The sequence below is a fragment of the Lethenteron reissneri genome, chromosome 21, assembly GCF_015708825.2.
Source record: "Lethenteron reissneri isolate LAM-NWPU_2019-01 chromosome 21, ASM1570882v1, whole genome shotgun sequence".
Classification (NCBI taxonomy): Eukaryota; Metazoa; Chordata; class Hyperoartia; order Petromyzontiformes; family Petromyzontidae; genus Lethenteron; species Lethenteron reissneri.
The window spans coordinates 3454754-3480107 of NC_083799.1; the positions used below are offsets into that span (position 1 = coordinate 3454754).

The following is a 25354-nucleotide window of genomic DNA, read 5'->3' on the forward strand; positions in this document are numbered from 1 at the left end:
TACCGGATACAATTCTGTTTGACAGAGGAAAGACCTTGGCCATGTTTTTGACCAGTGTGCATGAACACAATTATGATGCCTGTATTTCAAGGTATTGGAATAAAAAGCCACTTTGCCATAAACATTGTCTTCACAGCACTTTATAAAGTTTTGTTTGCAGAATTAAGAAAAATGTGCATGTTGCAGTAATGAGACAATATTAATCTTATTTCTTTAAAATACTACAGGAAGCAACAGCAAATATCAACAATCACTTGATGCGTGGCCGAAAAACCGTGGTCATTAAATGTGTATTCAAGGCATTAATGTCGTTAAAGCTGACTGCTAAACTACTGGCATGCTTTATTTATTAAAGCATTAAGGCAGTAATGAGGTGGATTTTAATCACTGAACTTCTGGTAGTCACTTTAAGTTTTTGTAATGGTAATTTAGCAAGTTATAAAATTTAACCACAAGCGTTTATGATAAATAATTCACTGTCCTGACAATTACATGAACAGGAAAACTAAACATCCTTTCCCTTGGGAAATATACATTTTTGGGTGTGTGAAAGCACATGTTGTTATGTGTTTCCCATTTACAAATGCCAACTGTAGCAGCCAATTGCGGGGCCTGCCTAGCTCATGCACTTTATTAGGGGTCTGACAATACTGGGATTTTGTTCACCACGTCAAGAACTTTGATGAAAAGAAGTAGCAATAATACTGTGACAGGAACACATGGTCGAATGGGGCTCTGTTATTTTTTTATTTGAAAACAATACAAACTAGACCTCTCGTAAATAAAACATCCTTGCCTGATGTATATGTTGGTCGACAGGATCTTTGTGCCGGTAGTCGGCCTCCTTGTTTTCCAGCGCAATATTGAGCATTCACTGCCAACACCCAAATCGGGCCAAACATCTCGGTGACCCAGCAGCACAAGCTCAACCGAGTGGCAGGACCCATACTGCAGGATGGTGGCAGCATGGCAGGGTTGCCACCAGTCCCGGTTTTCTCCAGACGTGCTCTTCCTGAAGTAGTTGTCCTGGGAATGTTGTAAGTCTTCCTGGAACATTACAAATCCTAGTGATCAGATACCTAATGATATACCACTCAAAAGAATACATTTGCCTATAGTTATTTCCTCTTCTAGTGTCATGAGATATTCTTCTTCCCATGATATGTCCTGGTTTTGTACCCAAGAGTTGGCAATCTCAGGGCGTGCACTGCTGCGTACCTTCGGCAGGGCTGAGCCCACGGGCAGCCGAGATGACCGATAGGGAGGGGCTGCTGTGCATGGAGCGCAGGTATTGCTCCACATACGGGCTGACGAACGCGTGCGCGTGTGCGTGCGCATGCGCGTGGGCCGGGCTGAACGGGGCCTCCAGCCCCGAGACTCCGTGGTGTGGGGAGAATCGCACGTCCGAGATCGCGAGCCTTGACGAGATCATCGGAGGGCTGTGGGGCAATGCAAGGCAAGACGCACAAAGAACATGGTTAACGTTGCCCTAACCTCCAACTCTATCAGCCAGCGTGGTACAAGCAAAGGCTCTCTCGAGGAGAATGTCTGATCAAACTCGGCAAAAATTTCTGACTCCCGTAGCAGTCCCTCATAAATCCCACCTCACACTGTTCCCAACACTGTCTCGCTATGGCTCCTGCTTAGGACGACTACCTTTAGAAAGATGGAGCGGCTGGCTCGAGAGCTGCAAAATGGGGTTCCGGTTCTGTTGTCTGTCAAACCTGTGCCAAATGGTTCAGAGGGAGAGGCAAAGAATCCCAACGGTGGGCGCTGGTCCCTGGTGTCCTGGGGCAGGTCACCCTCCCTCAAAAGTGCAAGGATAAAATTGCTTGCCACTCTGACCAGCAAGATCTGCCTGGATACGAGGAGAGTTGTTTATTTAAAATTGACAGGGAAGGCATAAAGAAACAAACGCTGCCTCACAAAGGCAATCGTCAGGGGACTTAATTACTCTTACACTGCAATTCAAAAATCTGGTTCAAGTGTTGTGCAGAGAACACTCTGAGCGGAGAATTATGAAAAATGTTAACAAAACATGGCGTATAAAATGTAAATGCTCTTTATGTTTACACAGATAAAAAAAAACGTGGTAGTCTTTACAGCTCCAACACGCTGGCACACTTTGACTCAGAGCAGTCTGATGGGCCTGGTGAGTGTGCACCCAGGTATTTACAGCACAGTTGGCTCCCAACACTAAACCAGAATAAGCCCCAAGACATGCGATTGTGGGCCACATTACAGCAGCATTTCTCCCCGAACACATCCCACACAGCACGCTCGTAGTTGCTCATAGCTGACGCATATAAGCATTCACTGATGGATTACTCCGGCCGTTATTAGTCCCAGGATCAATGACCTAAAGAAACCCGTCAACGTGTGACAAAACTCTTCCCGGCGCTCTCGTCTCACGTTAGCGCCACATCCTGTAAGCTCCACTGCCTCTTTTCAGATTTCCCACAATCTTGTTTTCATAACCACCGCTTAGCGGACGTCAGCCTTGGTTTGCATTTTTGTTCCCCCCACCCCCACTTTTGCCATTTCGCGCACACACAGAAAAATATCCACGGTCTCAGGCGTCAAATAATACGAGGTGACGTTTCTGGTCACGGCTAAACTTGCTTAAGGTCCCCGAGTCAAGGCGCCTTTGTGTTGCTGTGCCATTCCCGTCCCCAACCGCCGGCCGGCCAGCCCGCCCGCCCGCCCGCCCGCTAGCCCTGGTGGCATTCCCAGCACGGGGTGAGAATGCGAACTCCACCACCGCTGTGAGCGCTCGAGCCACGGGCCCCGCTGTTGTTTTGACAGTCGCAGATTAACACGCACACAACCTGCCGCCGCCTTCGCATGGCCATACAGTGCAGCGGCCAGGAGCGACCAGCAGTTGGTGGATTACAGCAAGAACATTTTCTATTTTATTGACTGTAATTTACTTTCACCAGCCAGCCCCCTGCCCCCCTTTTAACAAAGGCAATACTTCGCACGTTCAATCCAATTAACGTGAAATATTTTCCACGCGCATATCTGTAGTTATAAACAACCTCGTCGTAACTTACGTCGAGTTGACAAATTGTGGGTTAAAAAGAGAAATAGAATGAAAAAACGTACAATTCTGCTTTTGTCCAACTTGAGGCCGGAATAAAAAGTCTGCAGGAAATTCCGTTCCCCGCTGCGCATCTCAGAATCAGAATCTTTATTTATACTGGGGGGAATCTGATGAGCTATAAAGATATTTTTCACGGATGTTTAGTAGATCTGGTGGGGTGCGAGGCTGTGGCCTTTCTCCCTCTGAGGCTGAGCACTCTCTGTGGAACTGGCGTGACCTGCAGGAGGGAAGGAAAGAATTTTAGGAATGATGTGGGCAGGGCCAGATGTTAAGGAGATAAGTCCCCTTCACTGGGAGGAGATTGCTCAAATCATCAAAATTCCAAACTTTACACTGTCCAGGAAAAAAAAAACGATAACAAAATATCAAAGCAATAAAAAGCGATATGTAGTGTAAATTTACAACTTTAATTGGATGCAATTGTGTTGTATTTTTCATACTTAAAGCTTGTTGAATCATATGGCAAATAAAAATCCGAAATTCATGAACATAGATAATGATACATTTTCTTTGACTCAAAAAAAATCGCTCTCAGAAATCTGAGAGCAGAGTGACTTGTTAACTTGCATGTCCCTACCTCTGCCAGCAGCCTTCTACTTTGAATAAAGCAGCCCTCAAAATGCCCATCTTCTTATAGGGCGATGTTTCAAAGCCCTGCGGCCCAGCCAGCGGCTGCCCCCACTCTGTGGCCTCAGGCCTTCCATGGAGTCGGATAATTCAGCCCCATCCCCCACCACTCCTCACACGGGTCCTCCAGCCCCACTCCCACCGACCATGGTAATTTGAGAAAAGAGTGACGCAGAGCTCTGATCCTTCCATCCCTCGTTCCTCATCTGCCCGTGACGAGATGCTATCTGAGGAGGGTTTTACACTCAACCCCGGTTTAGTGGGATCTCCACCAACCCTCCCCCACCACAGCTCTCCCTGCCAATGTTGTGCTCTGCCACTCCCACACTCCACTCCAACAGAAACGAAAACAAAAAGAATGTTTTTGAGTCTCTGTTTCTCGTTTGAGGGGCTCAGTGAGATACTTCCACAAAAAGAAATACTCTGAGGGGAAAATATCCTCACAAAACTATACAAAGAACCATCGTTTATTGTGGTAGAAAGGTCACCAATTTAAAATGGTATTTATTTAATAAGACGTTTGTGTTGGACAATGTTTACAACAGAATAATTTCCATATTGTCCTTCACCCATTTCTCTTGTTGATTCCAGAAGGCTATCTTTTCTCTCTTTTTTTGCATTCCGGCATATAAAATGTAACACAATACCCCCACACACACACGCGCACACGTGCACGTGTGTTTCTCTCAGGAATGTAATTCTTTAACAAGGCAAGGAGAAAAAAAACAGTGCGAGGTTGTAGGTGCATGCTCATTTTAGTCCCACATGTTAATCATTTTTCTTGCCGCCACATGGCCCACATGAGTGTCTGCGTGTCTCACCGACATCAACACCCGGGCTTTGATAATTGCAACTCCATCAGCAAACGCTATTAAAACATCCATTTTTTACTGGCTGTACAAAGATGTATGGGTGTTTACCAAACACACATTAGAAGCAAAATTCAAACTCCAATATTTTCTTGTGGAAAATCGGAAAGCGTTTACCGGCATCTTGTCACCCTGCAACTTTGCACGAGGTTGAAGACTGAGTATATTAATGGCTCACTCTTCAATTTTTTCAGGAGTCTGATTTATACGTGTGGGTATACGCCATATTGATTAAGGAGCCAATGGGGTTGTGCTCACATGCTTTTAGGGGAATGTTATTGATCACCCCGTGCCCAACAGAGGCGTTAAAACCGCGGACAGCTTGTCCAAGCCAAGCAATGGGTGGCGCACGGTGGTAGGGGCTGTATGGCATGTCCGTGCACCCACTCAGCTGCATGGCAAAGGAACAGAGGGGAGGCCACCCGCCCGCGCTGTCTGCATTATCTCCTTGAAGAGCAATGGGCGCAGGTTTGGATTAGCCGAGAATGTGTTCAGATAAACTCATTGGCACACGCTTCCTTTTATGAGACACATGAAAGAAAATGATGAAAGCAAACTGACCCGGTCTTTGGAGTGGGAGTAGAGGAGCATTGTTTCGTGTGGTTGAATTTGTATTTTTTTTTGCCGTTGAGTTTTAAGAATTTTGCTTACAAAACAAGCAAGTCACTGCAGGGATGTGAAATGTTCGTTTCCATCATTTATCACTCCCCAGACATTTTGTGCATTGCAAACGTATCATTACAATTATGATGGATGGGTGCAGAAATCTGGGAATGGCTTTGAAAGCATTTGCTATATCCATGTGCAAGTCAAGGAGAGGCTCCGGTGCAGGAAAAATCCCTACTGAGCTTATCGCTCCACGAAACCGTTTAAGTCTCTTTTTCAAGACAATATTTCCTCAATACATGACCGGCATCTTTTTAAGCCGAACCTCTTCGCCGTACAATAAATCACACATGGGCAGCGATATTCTCAATCCGTAAAAAGGTGCAAGGTGTGCAGGCAACGCTAAAACCACTTTTCCCTGCTTGCGGTCCATGTGCCGCAAATGGATCGGCGGGGCCTCACGGCGGTGCGGAGGAACCGCCCTCCCGCTATCGAAGCCGGGAAGGTGACGCGCCTGGCGTCCGGACGCCCGCCATCTCTCCACCATTTGCCGAACAATGCCTCAGCCACCGAGTCATCCCCGATCACCCTGGTCTGATTCGGTTAGCGGTGCACGGGCGGCACGTGGGATGCGAGTGGAGGCTATCGGTCCGAATGAGCGCCATTAATCACGGCACGCAGGGCTGTTAGGTGTCCCTTTGTGGGGCTGCTCTGTTCCCTGTCAAACCCCGAGGCTGTGGCGGCGGTGGCGTTATCGTACCCCCCCCCCTCCTCTCGCACACCTAAACAGCCGGCGTGATGGATGGCCGCGAGCTCCTGGCCGTGCGAGGGTGTGCGTCACTCTCCAGCACATTGCATTACTGGCACCGGCGCCGGGATGTGGGGAGGATCGCTGCCTCTAATCTTCAGAAAATTTTGAGTGCTTGGAAAAAAAAAAGGTTTTAAATGTTTTTTTATTTTTGCTGAGCTTGGAAATCGGTCAAAGGAGAACGTTATGGTAACTTTCCGCCATTCTTTTAAGCATATTGCTGAAGTTTGTTTTTGTGTCCAGCCACTTTACGTCGCAGCAGGGTTACTGGAGCTGTACGGCCATCGCCTCACGTCCGATTGGCACGGTTGGCTACATACGGTGCAAAAGAAATTCAACATACAGTCCATACATCAGGGATGGGTGCTTGGACATATTTGTGGGTGGGGTAAAAATGCTTAGTTGAAATGAAATGTTTTGTAAATGTAAATTTTCAAGATATATCCACAAGCCGGATGGGCTTTGCATTTTAGGCATCATTAAAAAAATTAAACTATAAATTGTCTACAAAATTTAGACTCCACACTTGACATTGAGTCTTAAGCAATTTTGAAGCTGCAGTTGTTTTTTCATTTAGAAAAATGTATTTGAATTAAGTGCAGATTTTAAAAGTAATACTTTATCATGCATCCTACCCTAGGGTTACACTCTATTTTAAAATGTTTTTAAGGTGGGAAAGCATATTCAATTACCCGACGCATATTTATGCAAGAATACAAATAAATTGCTGCAGCTAAAAAAATAATTATCCCAAGCATGGGGTGACAAAAAATATAGCCATTTCTAGCTCTGACGCTGATTTAAAATAAACGTCGACTCGCAGCCGCTGCCACAGAAGCAGCGCTAACGGCAGCTGCACAAACCCCAGAGCATGCTCGACGTAACGAACATCATTAAATATTTGTCCACAAAGTATGCCCACTGAGCGAATGATGCACTGCGCTGTTAATAAGGAGCTTCCCCGTGTTGACAAACGTCGGCCGAACATGCCATATCAGTGACACTACTAACACCAACACATCATTGAAAAACTGCAGTCAATATGCTGTTCGTGTAAGATGCTAATATTTTGAGAAATGGCTCTATCCTTAAACGCTCGTTTATTGTTGTACATGTTTAATGAGGTAGAGTTGGTCATTCCTGCTGTAGGACAAGCGGCTGAGCTGCATCCACTGCCACCCTTACCCGCGACACCCACAGTGGCTGTGCCCTCCCGCCCCCCCTCCGCCGTCGTGGCCCTTACCCATGCAAGGGGTGGAGATGGGGCGGCTCGAAGTAGTAGCGGCCCTCGTGGTGGCGGCTGTCCAGGGGGATCGGCGGGTGGAACGCCGGGAAGAGCGGGTGAGGAGCGGCTGCACAACAACAAGAGATGGGGGGGGGGGGGTGTCAGCGCAAAAGCTTCAAGTGCGGTTGTAGTTAATTATCACCAACGAAGCCAACGGCACATCGACCGAGTCCAAGCACAATTCAAGCCAGTAAATACACTCAGGGGGTGATGAAACAAGATGCAATGCAATACAATGTGGGTTTATAACACGTCCTCTACTTGCACCCACATCTCAAGGCACTGCACAGAAACAGTAGGACGTGGACATCCATGGGGGAATGGAGGCACGCTCGTTTGTTCCTGCAGATTTGACACATTTTGGAAGGGAACGAGCACCCACACACTTGTTACCGGTTTAACGTCAGAGTTTAGGACGTGCATGCCGAGTGTGGACTTTTTTCTGATCAGGAGCGCTTCAGCCGTAGCAATACGTCGCTGGAAATGAGGCTGCGTCAATGCACGATGTAAATGGATAACAATGTTGGGTTCATGGCGAGAGTCACTGGTGATGTAGATGTAGTGACTGTGAATGTCCCTGTGTGGTGCCGGGCTTGCGAGGCCATGGCGGATAATATGTTGTCATTATGTGCAGCCCGGTTACTGGGCGTAGTACCAGCCCTAGCGGGGCTTGGGTGAGTGCTGGTTAACGCAGAGCACCACGTACAGTGTGCGGTGCGGGCTCCCGGTGAGGGAGCGAGAGAGAGTGTCAGCCAGCCAGGGTTACGTAGGGGCATGACACACTGGTTGACCTGCCGACACGTCACCGGATGATATTGGAGGGGGGCCACCGGTGGACGGGGGCCGCTGGGTGGTCACGTGGTATAAAAGAGCTCTCGGGATCCTTCGGGAAGGGGCCAGAGAGATCGAGAAGGTGGGCGGGGCGAGAGGCGGAGCGAGCCCCAGCCCGGGCCGATATAACGGGGGCCCCGTGTGGGGCTCGGGGTTCTTGACTGATGGTGAGTAAAGATCCACATCGAGTTGAAGAAGCCTCCAGCCACGCGGTCCGGGACCCAGCTCGTGGTCTGGACCAGGATAGCGGGACCGTGTCTAGTTCTGCCGTAGCGTGGTTAGATGCTACAACTGCGGCCTGCGGGGCACGTCCAATCGGGCTGCCGGGTTCCTCGACGGCGGCCCCCGAGATGTCCGCCTTCCAATGACTCTCTGCTTCCTAAGGCGAGTCGCAGCGCACCCCACACTCGGCCCCAGGGTTCACTTCACCCATCGGGGGGGTCCGATTTGCATCGGGGTCGCGTGCGGGTTCGGGGTGAGTCGGTGTATGTTCGCAACGCGCGGCCGCTCCGACCGGATCAGTGGTCTGAGCTGGCACATCGAGTGGTTGCGGCGGCCGCGGGATCGTCGGCTGTGCTTGGGTTCATTGAGGGGTTTGAAATTTGCATGCTAGTTGTCACCAGCGCGTCTTCAACCACTATTTCCGAACTCATTTACAATATTTTGCCCCCCCGATGTCGGGATGTGGAGCCGGTGGATGCTCCATGTATCACCGCCAACGGCGGATCGTTGGGGATAATCGGTCGAATAACTGTTGAGTTGCGCATTGCCGTTGTCAAATTGTCGGGCTATGTTTTGGTTTCTACGGCCCTGGCTGTTCCGTGCTTACTGGGAACTGATTTCCTTGGCAAAATGCCCCAGATGTGTATCGACCAGGGTTGTTTGGAATTGCTGTCGGGAGGGCGTATGGCATTTCTCCCATCTCCGACCCGCATGTGTTCTGCTAACGCCACGGTGCAAGCGCTTGCGTGCCGAACGGTGCGGATTCCGCCCGGCACGCAAATATTGGTGCCCCTTTGATTGCGTAAACCGCTCAATGTGCGCGCTGAGGGGGATGGTATTGTGTTGGGTCCCTCAATTAAGCTTAGTCGGGGGATGTCACTCATAGTGGCTCAGACGCTGGTGTCCTGGGACCAGGAACCTTTCATACAAGTCCTTAATGCCGGGTCGGACACGACGGTCATTCAGGAGGGTTCCGTGATTGCGCATGCGTCTCCGGCCTGTCCGGAGAAGGATGTCGTGGGGAATGTCGGGGTCGGCGTTCAGGCTCACGGACCTCGGGAGGTAGATGAGTGCTGGATGGATGGATGGACTGTGCTCTGAATGTGGCGATTTATTCGTGGGACAAATGGGGAAGCTGAGAGCGGTCCTGTGGAAATTTTCCGACATTTTTAATAAAAGTAAATTTGATATCGGTCACATGTCCCTTTTGAGCCACCATATTGACATGGGAAATGCCGCCCCGATTAGGCAGAATCCTTACCGCCTGAGCCCGGCGAAAAGGAACATGTTCGGGCGGCGGTTGATGAGATGTTGGCCGCAGATATCATCTCGCCATCCACCAGCCCATGGGGTGCTCCGATCATACTTGTTAAAAAGCACGACGGCAGTTTGCGGTTTTGTGTTGATTTCCGCAAGCTTAACAAGGTTTCCATTGCGGATGCCTCGTATGGACGATTCGTTGGATGCTTTGGTGGGCGCGTGGTTCTTTTCCACCCTTAACCTTCTGTCGGGCTTTTGGCAGCTGCCGCTTGACGAGGTTTCAAGGCCCAAGACAGCTTATAGAACACCGCAAGGGTTGTTTGAGTTTAACCGGCTTCCGATGGGGCTCCACTCCGCGCCGGCCACCTTTCAGCATCTAATGGAGTTGGTTTTAGCGGGCCTCCAGTGGGATTCATGCCTAATATATTTGGACTACGTCATTGTTTTCGGTCGCACGTTTGATGAGCATTTGGATTGCCTGTGGGGTGTTTTCGTTAAGATGCGTGCAGCCGACCTGAAATTCAAGCCCCAGAAATGTCACCTACTCCAAAAATCGGTTCGATACTTGGGCCATATAGATAGCGAATCGGGCATCGCAACAGACCCGGAGAAAACTGCTTGCGTTGGGACGTGGCCGACCCCCACCTTGGCCAGCGAAGTACGCAGTTTTATCAGCTTTGCCATTCGTTTTGGACACGGACGCCAGTAATACCGGCATTAGTGCGGTGTTATCCCAGGTTGTCAATGGTGTGGAGCACGTGGTCGCGTATGGTAGCAGGGTGCTGTCTCCTGCCGAGCAGCGGTACTGCGTAACGCGCCGGGAACTATTGGCCATAGTGGTTTTTGCGCAACAATATCGGCCATACTTGTACGGGAGACATTTTGAGGTGCGCTCCGATCACACGGCGCTCCAGTAGACACTGTGTGTGGATCAGCCCTCAGGTCAATTGTCATGCTGGCTTGAAATCGTGCAGGATTTTTCATTCCAAGTTATTTATCGTAAGGGTTCTCGCCATACGAACGCCGACGCCCTATCGCGATTGCCCGTGGGCGGAGAGTGTGCTTGTTTTTCGGGTTCTGGTCGTTGTCGACCGGCCGGGTCGACCTCCCCCTCCCCTCTCGTTGCGTCCGCTGCGGACACGATGGGTGGAACGGGCGACGTCCCTACCGCATGGGATGCGGTTATCGGGTTGGAATACGAGGTGTGGGGACGCCTGCAGGCGCAGGATGCGTTTCTCCTTAAGTTGCGCCGGCGTGTCAGGGAGACCGCCGGTAGCATGGCTCAGCGAAGTGTCACCTCGTTTGACCTGCGGGGCGGGCTGCTCATGTATTGGGATGGAGGATTGCACCGTTATGCTATTGTTGTCCCTACTGCCCTGTGTGGCGAGGTTGTATGGGCTGTACATAAACGATTGTTGCATCTCGGAGTGCAAAAGACGCTGGCCGCTCTTAAATTGGATTTTTATTCACCGGCCATGGCCTCCGACTTCGAGGATCTGCTGAAGGGCTGCGTACAGTGTGCCCGGCGGAAGCCGCCAGCAAGATCTTGTTGCCCTCCGCTGCAATCCATCCAGGTGTCGCGTATTAACGAAATTGTTGCCTTCGATATTCTCGGGCCGTTTCCTACTTCCGCGCGTGGAAATAGGTACTTGCTCGTGGGCGTTGAGTATTTCTCACGCTGGACTATGGCCTGGCCGCTCCCGAATCAATCGGCTGTGACTCTTACTGAGGCATTCCTCAATGGCTATGTTCTGGATAAGGGTGCCCCTGAGCACCTCTTGACGGATCAAGGTAAAACATTTTCATCCAAGCTGCTGCGTGAGGTTTGCGATTTGCTGGGGACAAAACAGGTACGCACGTCACCGTACCACCCGCACACAGATGGAATGGTCCAATGCCTACACTCTGACCTCCATGTTGAGTCACTTGGTCAGCGAGTCACAGGTCGATTGGGACTTGCATATTCCTATGGATCTCGCCGCTTATAGGATGACCCCTCATACGTCCACTGGCTACTCTTCCTTCTTTTGGATGTATGGGAAGGACTATGATCATCCCATCGATGTGCAGTTACAAGCTAAGCCCGCCGCGAAAGTGTCCAAAATTTCTGATTCGGTTCGTTTCACTCTTGCCAAACTTTCCGAGCCGTGGGAACCTGCCAATGCTAACTCCCGGGCCAGACAGTTGGCCAACGATCGGCTCAAGGGAGCCCGTGTTACCCTGTGCAATTAGTCGCCAGAGGACAGGGCCTGGTTGCATTGTCCGCAGGTGCCGGTGGGCACATCTCCCAAATTGCTGCTGCAACTATGGGGAACCCAGCTCGTGGTCCGGACCGGAATAGCGGGACCATGTCTAGTTTTGCCTTAGCGTGGTTAGATTGGTGTTCAACAACCGACCGTAGGTTACGTTATGTTGTGTTGAGTTGATGTAATAAATAGTGTAGCTCCCAAGACAACGTCTGCGACTCAGTTGGACTCACTACATAGATAACGTATTGTACCAGATGAGAACCCATTGAGCAATAGTTATCTTTGTTTCCATGGAGACTTGGCATAAATATAAATACCTACAGGGTACAAAAATGTGGTAGAAACATATAATGAGCAAAAAGCTTTGAAAAATGTGCATTTATATACTGTACACATCTAAATACAACATACAACGGAAAAAGTGGTATTTATGGCTATTTATTTATTCATTTTATTGAGTGGAAAGATAAATATATCTGCACCAAATGACAATTTTCAAGCCCTCTGCCAATCTTGAATTTTTTTCTCAAACACTGTAATGTTTAAAATCAAGACTGCTGCTTAAATCGCTTGTAAAAAAATATTAACTTAGAACGATTAGTTTCTCACGTTGCTTAAATGTAAAAGGTTCAGGTAACCAGCTTTTATGCCGAGCCATATATAACTCGTACACTTTTTCCATAGAAATATGGAATTGTCGCCACTTAAACCGGGCTATCAACTGATATTAACCACTGCTCCATGATCACTCAAGTGGCGACACACTTTTTTTTACAGTCAATAGAAACTAGCTGTTTCTTAGCATCTAACTTTCCTCCTTCAAATATTACATTTAGCCACTTCTTGTGATACGCTAAGGATCCCGTAAACTGGTTGAGATCTACATTTGTTCTCTCTGGCTCCTCATGGCGTTTCACTGTTCCTCCGTTAATGTTCCTGCTGCTACCCGGCCGTGTTGAGACATCATTGGCATGTGTGAATCTCATACCCAAAGCTGCCCCATTTAGAGCCAAGCTACCCGACCAGCGACACGGAGCTACGTGGGTCTCTAAGCTGAACAGCACTCAGGTGCTCACGGAGAGGATTAAGGTACAAAATGGCGATGGGGGAAATTATTTGATCCATTACTGGTTTCTTCCCTCTAATAACTGCCATCTGTGTCAAACACATCCGTTAGCAGAATGCTGCGGTGGAGACGCACAAAGAAAACAAATCCTTCAGCCAGAGCATAAGACGTCAAGCTGCTTTAACAAAATTCAAGCATTCCTCAATTCCCGTGCGGCAGGGTGGAGTGCATCTGCAGGGCGCCCGGCACCCAACGACAGCAGGAGTGATGTTTCCTAATGGTGGAGGACTACTCTCCCGCGTGTGTAGAACACGTGTGTGCTGCTGCCACCGACGCCGCCACCGCCGCGCTTTCAAAGGTTGCCGTCATTAGTGGGCGCCTGCAAATTCGTCACTCAGACCCCACCATACTGCACCGAAAAAAAATAGTTTCCATGCTTTCACTCCAGACTCCATAACTGGGTGCTTATTCCATTTTCTTCCTCCCCCCCCCCACCCCCACTAAGGTTTTGTTCAGCTGGATTTGGAGTTTTAACACACTTGAAAAAGAATGCAGTCCAAGTTGCGTGATTGACTATGCCTTCTTCTTGGTTCTTTCGGTAAAGTCACGTAGAAGGGAAATAATAAAAAAATAATAATAAAACATCATAAAATAAAAATTCTCACGACGTTTCGGCCACACCGCAAGCAGCCGTCCTCAGGTGAAGAAACAGAGCTGTCGGAAAGACAGCGTCCCCATGAACACCGCCAAGCTTGGCAGCGTATATTTAAGCTGGGTCGGGGGAAGGAGAGCGCCTTGACAAAGGAGTTTACATATCAACACCGGAATTTTTTATTTTATTATGTTTTATTTGTATTATTTTATTATTTCCCTTCTACGTGACTTTACCGAAAGAACCAAGAAGATGAATCCCTGCAGTCACGAAAGCTTTAAATCGAAATTTGACTATGCCTTGTTTAAGGTCAAAACTGACACTGTGCATTATGAACCTCTTGTCAACGATGCCCTCCATGGCTTTGCTCAACCCATGATCACATAAGGGATTAGGACGGAGCTTGCACGCAGAAAACGTTGCCGACCTCAGTGCTAACACGAGTGTGGCGTAAACACGTGCACACGCGCACGCGTTAACGTGCCCGATCGGACTTGGTGACAGCCCACACGTTCCCACGAAAGGTCTCCAAACAGGAAGGCGTAGATTACAAATATTAACTTCTGTCCAGATAATCAACCCCCTCCTACTAGATTGCCCCCGTACGCCAACCCTCTCCACACGCACGCAAACACGCGTGCGTGCATACATGCGCACACAAACGCACCCCAAGAACAAATCCATCAGTGGCACAAGCCAAACAGAGGCAGGGGAATTGCTTCCTCTCGAACGGCTGTGCTGAGGGGCAGGGTGGGAGGCCTGCAGGGTGGGGGGGCCGGCAGGGGCTGCCATGCGGCTGGTGGCGGCTTCTGCGGCAGGAAACCGGGCCTCACGCAGACGGGAAATGCCAGCACGGAAAGCCTCCTCCTCCTCCACCGCCACGACCGCAGCCTCCACCGGCACACGGAGTGAGCCAATGCTCAGCCCTCAGCTTCTGCAGGAGGGGTGTGCGCTGAGAGTAAATGTGCAGCGGTTGAGGGGGGAGGGAGGGAGGGGGGGGCAGTGGGGGTTGTACTTCTATTAAACGAACGGGACTGCCAGCAAGATGCTCGTAACGCTGCCCAGATTAACCGGAGCCGTGCGGTTTCGGACGCTCTGAAAGCAAATGGCAAAGTCAAATTGAACATTTGCTCAATATTAAGTCAAAGCTCTAAAAAGAATATCAAATGTTAATTTAAAATAACTTTTGCATCTGTTTCGGTGAATTAGTTACTTCGAGGGTGGAATGTATTATTATTAAAAACCATGCGCATCCAAGGCCAGCACTCATGGTCCCGCAGCAGAAGGTTCCAATAAAGCCAAAGCCACAACAAAGTAAATGGGTTTTTTTTGGCTGCGCTAAACAAGGTAAGGCTATACGGTCACAGAACGCGAGTCACCATAATTACCTCTAATAACCGGGCCAGACGGGGAGCTTTTTGTTATTGGGGAAAGGGCCGGAGAGGTATTCTTTACAACAGGCGGTACAAGATTAGACGATTAGCCTTGCATTCCCATGCCACTAACGAGGCAGCACCAGGCAAAAAGGTCAGATGTCATTACTACAGTTTCGCGGGAAAGGGGACCGGCCAGGAAGGGGCGAAGAACGAGCGGGCCTCAGACGCAACCTCCCGTGGTCGGGCATAAAAGTGCACGCCGCGCTACCGCAGGGAACCACAACAGATGCCTGCTGGGCAGCCCTCACAGAGAGCAGGACGGGATTAATAATTATGTGGCCGGCATGAGAGCGGCTTGGCGGTTTTCGCGGCCGGCTGGTTCGGGAGAGATCACGAACAACGACAACACAGGAGACGAACAACAACAACAGGAGACGACGAGGCTGACGTGTGAGCTGCTTGCTTGTGGATGGCGAATGACCCATGACACTTCTCCATATTAAAAAAAAAAGGAAAACCTTTGTGTCATGGCACAGCGAAGTGAGCAATTAGTCACTCGGGAAAACAGAGGCTGTACGCACCTCGGTGGAGGTGCTAGACTGCTCAAAGAATGGCTTAGTTGAATAAATAGGCGATTAACTATATTGATTAAAATACGAAGACTGTAATTAGTATTGAGATGTGGCATTGCAGCGACTCGTGTTTTCATTCCTCCCGGTATGGAAGTGACGCACCACCCACAGTCGCTGTTTCTGGCCACTTTGAGGTTAGGTTGGTGAGCCATGCAGTGATAAAATCATCACGAGCACCAGATACCCACATGGGGTACAATAGAGTGCCTCTGGGTGTGGGAGTAAATCAAGTAGGATTCTAACAAGCAATCTGTGTGAAGTTTGGGTGTTATCCTCTTCTGTGCGTGTGTTTTCTCCGGGTATTCCTGTTTCCTCCCACATACAAAATACTCGACAACAAAAGGAAGAGAGAAATTTGCAAAGTAGGACCTTCCTGAAAGTTCATGCTGAGACTCACCATGGCTTTGCTGGGTGAACATTCCTGCATAATTTTACAAAGTTCATAAACGTATACAGAGTATAGCTGCAACTCTTATAATAGCTGCCAAAAAAGGTTAGTACCTTTTCGCTTTGTAACAGATTAAGTGTGACAATAAAAGCTCAAGACGCAGCCCAACGTGGCTAACCACACATTAAATTTCTACTGTCTGCGTTGGGATTTGTATTTATTGGTTTCACACACTCAACTCTTATTCATCATCATCTGCCATGGTCGAGCCACTGCTGGATGAAGGCCTCAGGCCATCTCTCAATGTCCATTTTTTTCTCCATTATAAACGCTTGAACGTTTGTGGAACCGACGAGTTATATATGTGCGCTGAATGTAACAAATATATCTATATACTAGCGGTAAGTACACACACATGGACTTACACACAGACATCGACCCACACACATAGAAACACATGGACTTAGACGCACACACACACACATATGGTTAAACCCAGGATGGATCGTTAGCAGGCCAGCCTAAATGTTTCTAACCGGCGAAGATGTTCCATTAGGGGGGTGCATGTTTCGCAAGCGTAGAGAAGGGAGGAATTACCGTTCTATACATATAGAATATTACACCGGTCAGTTTTACCATGCGATTGCTTTCACTGAGCAATGTGATGTTAACACGGCTCTCATTATCCGTATGAAATGTTTATCACAACAGTGCGATGTTGGAGGCCACCGTACCGGGATGCCGGCAGCCCTGAGCCATAACTCTCAGGTAACGGAGCCCGACGTTCGAAGTTCTTCCTCGCGTACCGCTCGCTCGGTTACCAAGCAGACGGCACTGGCTATTTCACAGCAGATGAGGTTTACCTAACACAGTCTTTTATATATGGTCTATATTGTACCTATTCTGCGCATATATAAATGATCATGAACTGTATACGGACATGTGGGGACCTCTACATTATTTGTAGAATATAATATTAAGAGAGTGACTGAGTGGTGGTGCAGTGGTGAGCGCATTATGCTATGAACCTGATGACCCGAATTTCATTCTATTCAAAACCAACATCACTGGTGAGTGATATATGATCCTGCCCTGGATCCCATCTCGGTCAACTCAGTCTTAAATGAGGACCTAGTGCAGTGTGTAAACATCAGCATTGGGAAGGTGTTGGCCTAATCACCCCCTTGTGTCCTATTCTGGGTACCAGGACTTGCCCTAAACAGTCAGAATGTCTATACAGAGGATCTTTGTCTTTGTTATTAACAAGCAGCAGTTGTTTAATAACACTGAAATCTATGAACTGAAACATGCAACTCCCTCCTTTTCCTGCTCTGAAGAAAATGCACTGGCCAAAATGTGAGCGAACTACTGTAGATGTCTGCAGAAGTTTTCACGACGACTTTGGGGAGGTGTTTCCAGTCTGTGCTTGCACACCACCACTGCAAACACGGAACCTTAAATTCACTTTCAACATGAACTGAAATTTAGACAAGAAGGATACCTATCATTTCTTTCATAAAGCAAAAAAAAATGATAAATATCAAACCATAAAACTTCATAGCAAAGACTTTGGGCTTAGTTTTTAGCAAAGTGGCACAATCGTGCACCTGGGACAGACTGTACTCCTGAGGCAACCTCACACGGCATGGAACGTGGGGGCCTTGGCTCAGAATGTTGGTGCTGGGCAGCAGACCCTCGACTACAACCACGCAACTAGCTGGCCACGGTGAGCTTGCATCTCTGACAAGGTGGTACCAGCGAGGCCAGTGGTTGGCATCGAACATCGTCGTCGCTCAGCGCCTGGGCCCCCCTGACCAATGGACTTCAGAGCAGTTGCACCGCCTGCACGCTCAATAGTTAAACCACTGAGTGAGACCCTGACCCAGAACAGAGCCAGAAGCTTCCATCATAAAAACAGAACTATGCTCGCATCCGTTTGGTGCAGCTTGCAAAGTTGACTTTGGAAAGTTCCCATCACTGCAGTCTCCCTCCGAGGCGAACGACGTTTTAACATCGGTGCACGTGTGCGTGCGCGTGTGTGCATATGTGTGGGTGTGGGCACGTGCCCTGGCGCTTTGCTATGAAAGAAAATTATTTATCGCGCTGCTCTGTGCAAACACTTACATAGTAAAACTGACCAGTTCGATATTTTAAATATTTACCGTACATGTATAACCCGTCAGTTCCACAAACACTCGCGTTTATAATGGAGGGAAAAAATTGAATCAGTTGCCTAAGGGGAAAATTGGACAGAGTACAGCACTGAGCTAATCCCCTGGCGACTTGGTTCTCAAGTCAGCTGTTTTCTTAATTGAATAACAAAACGTCTGGAAGATCCATATACATGCCGTGCCATACACGCCACAAGTTCCTGCAAGATATTTCATTGAGTTTTATTACTCATTGGTAAAAAAAAAATCCATTATTGCCCTTAAACGGGACCACCCACGGAATAAAGGACTGTTGCCAAATGCATTAAAACGGTGACGCCGCAGCGCCCGGCACAGGGTGGGGGGAGGCACACGGCAGCCCCTCGGCCCTGTGTCTCGAGCAGTGCCTCGTGTCCAGGGCTTTCTCAGAGTCGGCCGTGTGGAGTGAAGCAACCCGCTTTCCTCACCGCCTCATGCACATCTCAATTCAGCGCAGCGCCCCCAAAAGGGGACGGGGGTTGGTGCCTGCCAAGGAGATGGCACAACAAGTATGACTCTGATCTTGTGCGTGCGGAGGTTGTGTGCACTCCTCACGCTCGTTACATATCCTTTGGCCTGTCCAGTTTCCTCTCACATGGACAAAAACACACACACACAGGATACAAGGGCATTGGCTCAACCACGTGACAAGCTGGACCTGGCTTGCCAGGTAATATTTTCAATAAAAGATAGCTTTAAAATAAAATTAAAGCAAGTGGCTGCTCCATGCGTATTCTTAGGTTTTTTCGGTAAAGTCACGTAGGTAAAAAATTAAAATTAAAATTCATAAAAGTAAAATAAAAAATAAAATTAAAATCACGACATTTCGGAGGCAACACAAGCTTCCATGCGTGCATGTAGAATGTGCGGAGTGGTCGCATAGAACCTGCGCTCCATCCTTAATGTTCCCACCTGAGAAAACTCCTGAGTCGGCAGTTTCTTTTCAGCTGCTTACTGGGTGTGAGGGTTCTGCGCCTGTGAGTGTCTCACAAAGGGCTTCGTCACACGGATTTGATTGCGTACATTGCGCTGTCCTGCCACACCGTTCTGGCTTCGTGTTAATCACCTACCAACCTGGATGTAATCACCAACTCACGCCGATTTATGTTTGAGTGTAAAGTCACGCATGTCAGGAAACGTTGAAACTGATCGTTTGTGGAGATCGGACTTCAGCATCAGCCTGATGTCATCTGTGAAATAGTGGACATCTGTTAAAAAGAGCATTATAGCTCATCGGATTCCTCCAGTTTAAATAAATATTTGGATTCTAAACTATCCCCTTGTCAGTGCAGGTCACATTGGAATAGAGGAAATATGTTGTGAGTCTCAATTTGGTTCATTTCAACTTCTGATTAAATAAAGGATACAACATAAACTACATTTTGGTGCCCCCTTCTCAATCGCCATTGCCAAAATTGCAATCATGTTACATTCAGATTGCATCATACAGCACTGTTTGCTGACAGCAATGATGGCAAAATAATTTGAGCTAAGTTAATTGTCCCACAAATTCTGCATTAGACCCTTTTGCTACTGCACTAACCAAGGTTCCTTTCTTGGACTCGTATACAAATCAATTCTGCTCACCACTACACGATTCAATCCAGTCCATGTGATGACATTGGATGTTAAACCTGCCTCATAGTCAGTTAGTGCTTCTGTAAACATTTAAATTCAAGCAACCGCTGACATTTGCAGCATGGAAAACCGAGAACATTAGATGCGTGTAAAGCAGCTAAACGTATTCTCGCACACTTCCACCCCGACGGTGTCCTGGCCTTACCCCAGCTCACATTGATATAGCGTGGATCTTTCAGATGCACTGCATCTGAACGATCCATGTCGCCTCTTAGGCCAGAAGACGTCACAGTTTAAGGACAGCGAGAGCCATGGTGAAGCTAGCATGCCGAGACGCAGGAACAGGAGATGTCGCGGGTCACAGGAACACGAGGAAACGCTGGTGCACACACCGGCTGCCCTGACCTCACAGCCCCTTGTTCGCTAAACAAGTGAAAAGCACTCAGTCACTTTCTCCTCTGGTCCGATCAAATGAAACCAAAATATGTTAACAATTTTTGGAATTTCTTTTTTTGGCAAACCGCTATAAAACAAGCGTGTCTGGAGACTGCCCGTCACCTTTATGGGGTGTTTTGTCGTCGACGAGTATAAGCTGTCCCATAAAGTTTTTAGCGGACTCTCTCTCTCTCTTTGTCCACACTGTAGGACCTGCCCAGACTCCAGCAGCGTCCCACCAGACATCGCAACATCACGTCGCGAGCGCCCCGAGGTATCGACCACCATTGACGAGCTGTGGCAGCGTGGACGCTGAACTCTCATGGTCACAGTTAAATCTGGGCCCAAGGAGGCGGCATCAACGAATTGAGCTGAAGGAGGAGTGGTGCTGCCTTAACCACAACTTCCCCGACGCTCCTCCGCTACTCAAACAGACGCAGTCGTTTATGAGAACATTTCTCTATCAATTCTCAATCATTTACAGATTGCAATAAATCCCCTTTATATGGTTAATGCATTTGGCAGTGCTTTATAGAAATCTATAAAGTTATATTAAAAAAAATTCTCCCGGATCATAAAAAGGATACATTGCTGATGAGTCAGTAGGAAAAGTGATTAGATTTCGCTGACATTTCCGTTTGAAACACGTAAAGTAACATTTGCTGTACACGCGTCACTTTCAAAGAAGATTGGGGTTATACATCACACGTCCCGATATTAAATCCATCCTTTAAGAAATGCGTCTAAATGCGGGCCACCGCGCACCTGCACCGCACAGGTTTAAAGAATGAGAACAACAACAAAAGTGCGACTTACTGGGTCTCGCATGACATGCGGCTTGCGCGCATCAAGCCTCACTCGCTCGCGCCAACAGATCCCATCACGGGTGAAACGGAGGTAAATCCGGCAGGAGGACGGCGCGCTGGTGGCATCCGCGATTCACCGGGCGATCTGGGAATTCGCGGCGGTGGCACGCGGCGCGGACGGTCGCACCGGCACGGGAGTGCCGGCGTTGCCGTCCGAATAGAGCGCCGCCGCTACTCCGAGCCACACCACCGTGGGGCTTGGGTAGCCCCCGCCCCTGCCCCACATGTTTTCCACTTGGCTGCCGATTGCCTGCCCTTTTTCGACGTGGGTGTTCTCATTTAGGCTTTGCCTCACCCAACCCATCGCATCCCCCCCGCCCCTGCAGAGAAAAAAAATACCCCAACCCAAAAAACCCCACCACCTCCTCCCCGAGCCTCCGTCCAAACTTCCCCTTAGCCCCTGGCTCCGATCAGCCCAGCACAGCTTCTCTCCGCGTCCATCCCAGGGTGAGAAGGGAAACTGTTTGTCCCCTTCGTCTACAAGGCACGGCGGACCCTGTGCCGCCTAGCGCAGCGCCACAAAAGTCCGCACCTCGTCACATCGGCCCCTCTCTGCGACGGTGGCATATGCCACCGTCCACTCTCCTTGCAGACCTCTGTCGTTTAATCCTGCTCGGCGAACACTATTGAGGGCTGGGGGCTTAGAGGTGCTCAGGCTTGATCCCCTTAACTTTTCATATGCATAGCCAACGATTCATTTGCAGTGCTTAAAAACACAGGTTTCTTTCATGTATTTATTCCTACGTTCTTTGGGACTTAAAATTGAAATAACTAGCTCATTGCTTTTGCCATCAGGAGATGTTTCTAGTTACATTGACAGCTAGTGATAAGAATCCTTTATTGTATGCAGGAAAGCCTCGCTGGGCTTCAAATTATTTTTCCTGGAGTGTCCTGCATTGTGAAATTTGGCCGCATATTTAATGAGTGTTTGTGACATATAGGAAGATATTAAAAGTGCTCAGAATGATAAGAAATGTTCGTCAAACTTACGTAAGTAGCGAATTCTGCATTGTGATCAGCATAAAGTTTCGGTCATTATATTTGAAAACCGTTTAAGTAAAAGTGAAGAAAAAAAGCCTCAACTTGCCAAGTTACACAGAGCGTTCACTGATTTGACAGCACTATTGCAGTTAAACCAGGTGCTCTTTGTCAGTTCATTGGATCTGACCAAACCTGACATTGAAACCCACCATCAGGGCACTTGCGTGGAGGAATGCACTCCCACACAAAATACGCCCAGTGCTCGGGGGTCAGGGTTCACGACCACATGTGCCGGAGTGACGTCTTTTCAATTACGCGACATTCCTGGAGTGAGGACACAGCTTTCATCACCACAGTGACTTCCTGCGTCGAGCTGCAGGTGAGGAGTTTCCATCGATCATAATGAAGGTGCAAGCGTGGGAGACTCATCACGTGCAGCATGCTAACTCTCGCGATCTGCGGTTGCGCGCAACGGTGCAGGTGTGCTCGCAGCGTGACTTGGCCAAAACGTTTATTAGAAACATCGTAGGGCGGTTAAGTGCGAAGGACGTTAAGCCTCACCGCCGCTGACGTGTTCTGCCGAGAAGCCAAGGCATTCACGATCTTCCCTGGACCCAGAATGGAAGGGTCTTCGTATAGCTGCAACATTTGAATGTATTTTTGGAGTCATTATAAAAACAACAAAAATCCGATTTGTTCTTTACAAAGGGTTCCATTTGTACGTATGTATGTTGAACTTCTTTCGCACCATACGTAGCCGACCATTCTAATTGGAAGTGCGGGGGAAGGACAACAAACTAAACATCTGAGAATGTTTGCGTGACCAAAGAAGCCAGAAGTGACTCTGAAAGAATTCCCGCTGTAGCATCCACAAGATAAAACATGAATATATGATATGACGTCACAGCAAAGACAAACTCTGCTGTACACCCGACTCTACGTGCCATTTACATTCACCCCATCTCACCGCCACTGCCTCCGTCCCATTGCTGGGTGCCATCTCTCGATTTTCACGCCCCGTGCCCCGCTCTCGGCCTGCGCGAGCCTCCACATCACAAAGCGGGCGATTGTCTCTCCTGCTCGAGTTCTCGCGCGCGGTCAAACGAAGGCTCGCTAAACAATAACAAACAGAGCGTGACCCCACCGAGTCCCCCTGACCACCTCCCAAACCCCGCCCCCAACTGCGGCTGGACTGGCGTGGCGCGGGTGTGCCTCGCCCCAAATCCTCAGGTACCGGCGCGAGCCACTCACCGTACGGCGAGTCGATGCAGCCGTTCCTCGGGTCCAGCGGGTATCCAGGCGGGCGGAACCCGCCGAGGGATGCCCCCGGGCAGTGCAGGGTGTGGCAGGATGCAGAAGCCTTCTTGGCGGCAGCGGTGGACGAGGTGGACGAAGACGAGGCAGAGGATGATGGCACGGGCCCCTCCTCGGTGGTGGATGTGCTGGGCTCCTCGGGGATTTGACTCAGGGCTGGCTTGCTGATGCTGACGCCGCCACCGCCAGCTGTGCCGGCAGTGCTCAGGAGGTGCAGCGCGTCGCGGCGCTCTCGTACGTAGCCGGCTCCAGGGCTCTCTTCCTCTGCAAGGAAACACGGGGAAGTACAGTCCTGACTCGAGGTGTCTTCAATTAGCCTAAAATATTTCACGTTTAGAACAAAGATGGTTTCTTTGTCTCTTATTTGTGATTCTACCATCAGGATTTCCTCTAATTTTTCTTTTGCTTTCTTTGTACGTTTGTGAAATCATAGCAGAATGTTAGGGTACACACCACTGGGACATGACAAATGCAGGCAGCCTTGCCCGGGCAGAGTCCTCTATTTGGTACCTGTGCCGAGTTGCGTAAAGAAAGTCCACCCCTCTACCGACAGACACTCTGTAGGAGATGTCAAGGTGACAAGGAAGATGAGCAGACTCACTCGGCGGGTTGCCAGGTGAGAGAGGACGTTTATGGCCCCCACCATAGCATTTATTTAACAGTCAAAATGTGCTCCGTGTCAATCTGATGGCTCTGCAATTTTGCGCTGATGGCAATTGCTTTATTCGTAGGTAAACGGCCAAGCCGACTCGGTGATTCAACCGTTGTCACTGAACACAATTCGTCACAGAAAGCACTCATTGCGGGCCATCAAACTCCAGGCCTGCTCTCAATAAACACCTGTACCTACGCTGCCAAAGCTGGCATGACCAACACTGCCGACGCATCCTTGCAAAGCCAGGGCTAGCCTCCGTGCCGCTCTTGATTATTGCTCGCGCACGTTATACTGTAAATGTACGACAGACGGGACGAGACGTTCGGTGGGAAGCAAGACGGTCTTCTTTATCTGCTGCTTTGTGACGAGCGAGTCGGGTCCAAACGCTGAACTCGCGCAGCGCTTGTGAATGCTGCGTCTCTGCGATGAATGGGCCGAAGCCAATCAACATGCCTGTGGCTTCAGGCTCCCAAGCCCCATTCAGGCCTTTCAGGCCAGCATAGCTAGCTGCCCTAACGAGTGCTTTTGTTGAAAGCAGCATGTGTCAAACCGGATGCCCTCAATTTGACGACATTCTTAATTGCGGAATATCCCTCAGCAGTTTCACTTTGAAGATGCTCGCACATCAATGTTCATCGATGCAACGATGGATCGAGAAATTTTTAAACGCGGGGGGGGGGGGGGTGCAAGAAGCGGGGTGGGAGCGGTGTGACGACAACATGGTTGTAAAATTGGAACAAACGCAAAAGGAGAGACTGAGAAATGAAAGGCCCCAGAACTCTACACTGGCGTCATTAATTCAATTTCAAAGCACAGTCGGCGACAGGATGAGAAGTCCAGTTAAAACGGATTGCGAAGGCTGGTATGCTTAACCCCTACATTCCATAGTGCAGGATCCAGGCAACTGATAAAATGGCATGTATTTATTTATTAATATCCCCCCCCCACCCCCCCAATAAAAAAAAAACAGAGCGCTCTGTACAGCAGAACCCCCCACTTGATCCGCAAGCAATTTTCTATGGCCCACTCTCCGAGGCCCCCTGCAGGTGCCAGCTGACGAACCCCCCCCCCCTCCTCCAACACCGCCCACGCCTCCCGCTTGTCTCTTGGTGTTCCTGCTGCTGCTGCTCAAAGCAGCCACGCAGCAAACCCCATCCCGGGCCTCAGCAGAGCAACGATGATGGACCAGCGCTCCCACGGGGCACAGTCCCCACGCACGGTGAGACGGGGACAGACTTGCCACGTGGCCACACGTGTGTCGTCTCCTCGCACGTGCGTTAGGGGTCCAAAAAACTGCCGTGGAGGCGACAGCGAGCTCTCCACAAGAGGATGTTTGACAGTGATTTGGCATTTTACAAGGAC

The 25354-nt window shown here is 49.2% G+C and overlaps 1 protein-coding gene across 1 annotated transcript in view; it reads right to left on the reverse strand.

The window, feature by feature from the left end:
• Window positions 1–25354, reverse strand: part of LOC133345064 (zinc finger protein GLI4-like) — a 63001-nt gene that overhangs the window by 22987 nt on the left and 14660 nt on the right. The window contains 3 exon segments of the mRNA XM_061555473.1: window positions 1219–1439; window positions 7257–7365; window positions 23275–23601. Coding sequence (XP_061411457.1) covers window positions 1219–1439; window positions 7257–7365; window positions 23275–23601 — 657 coding nt within the window.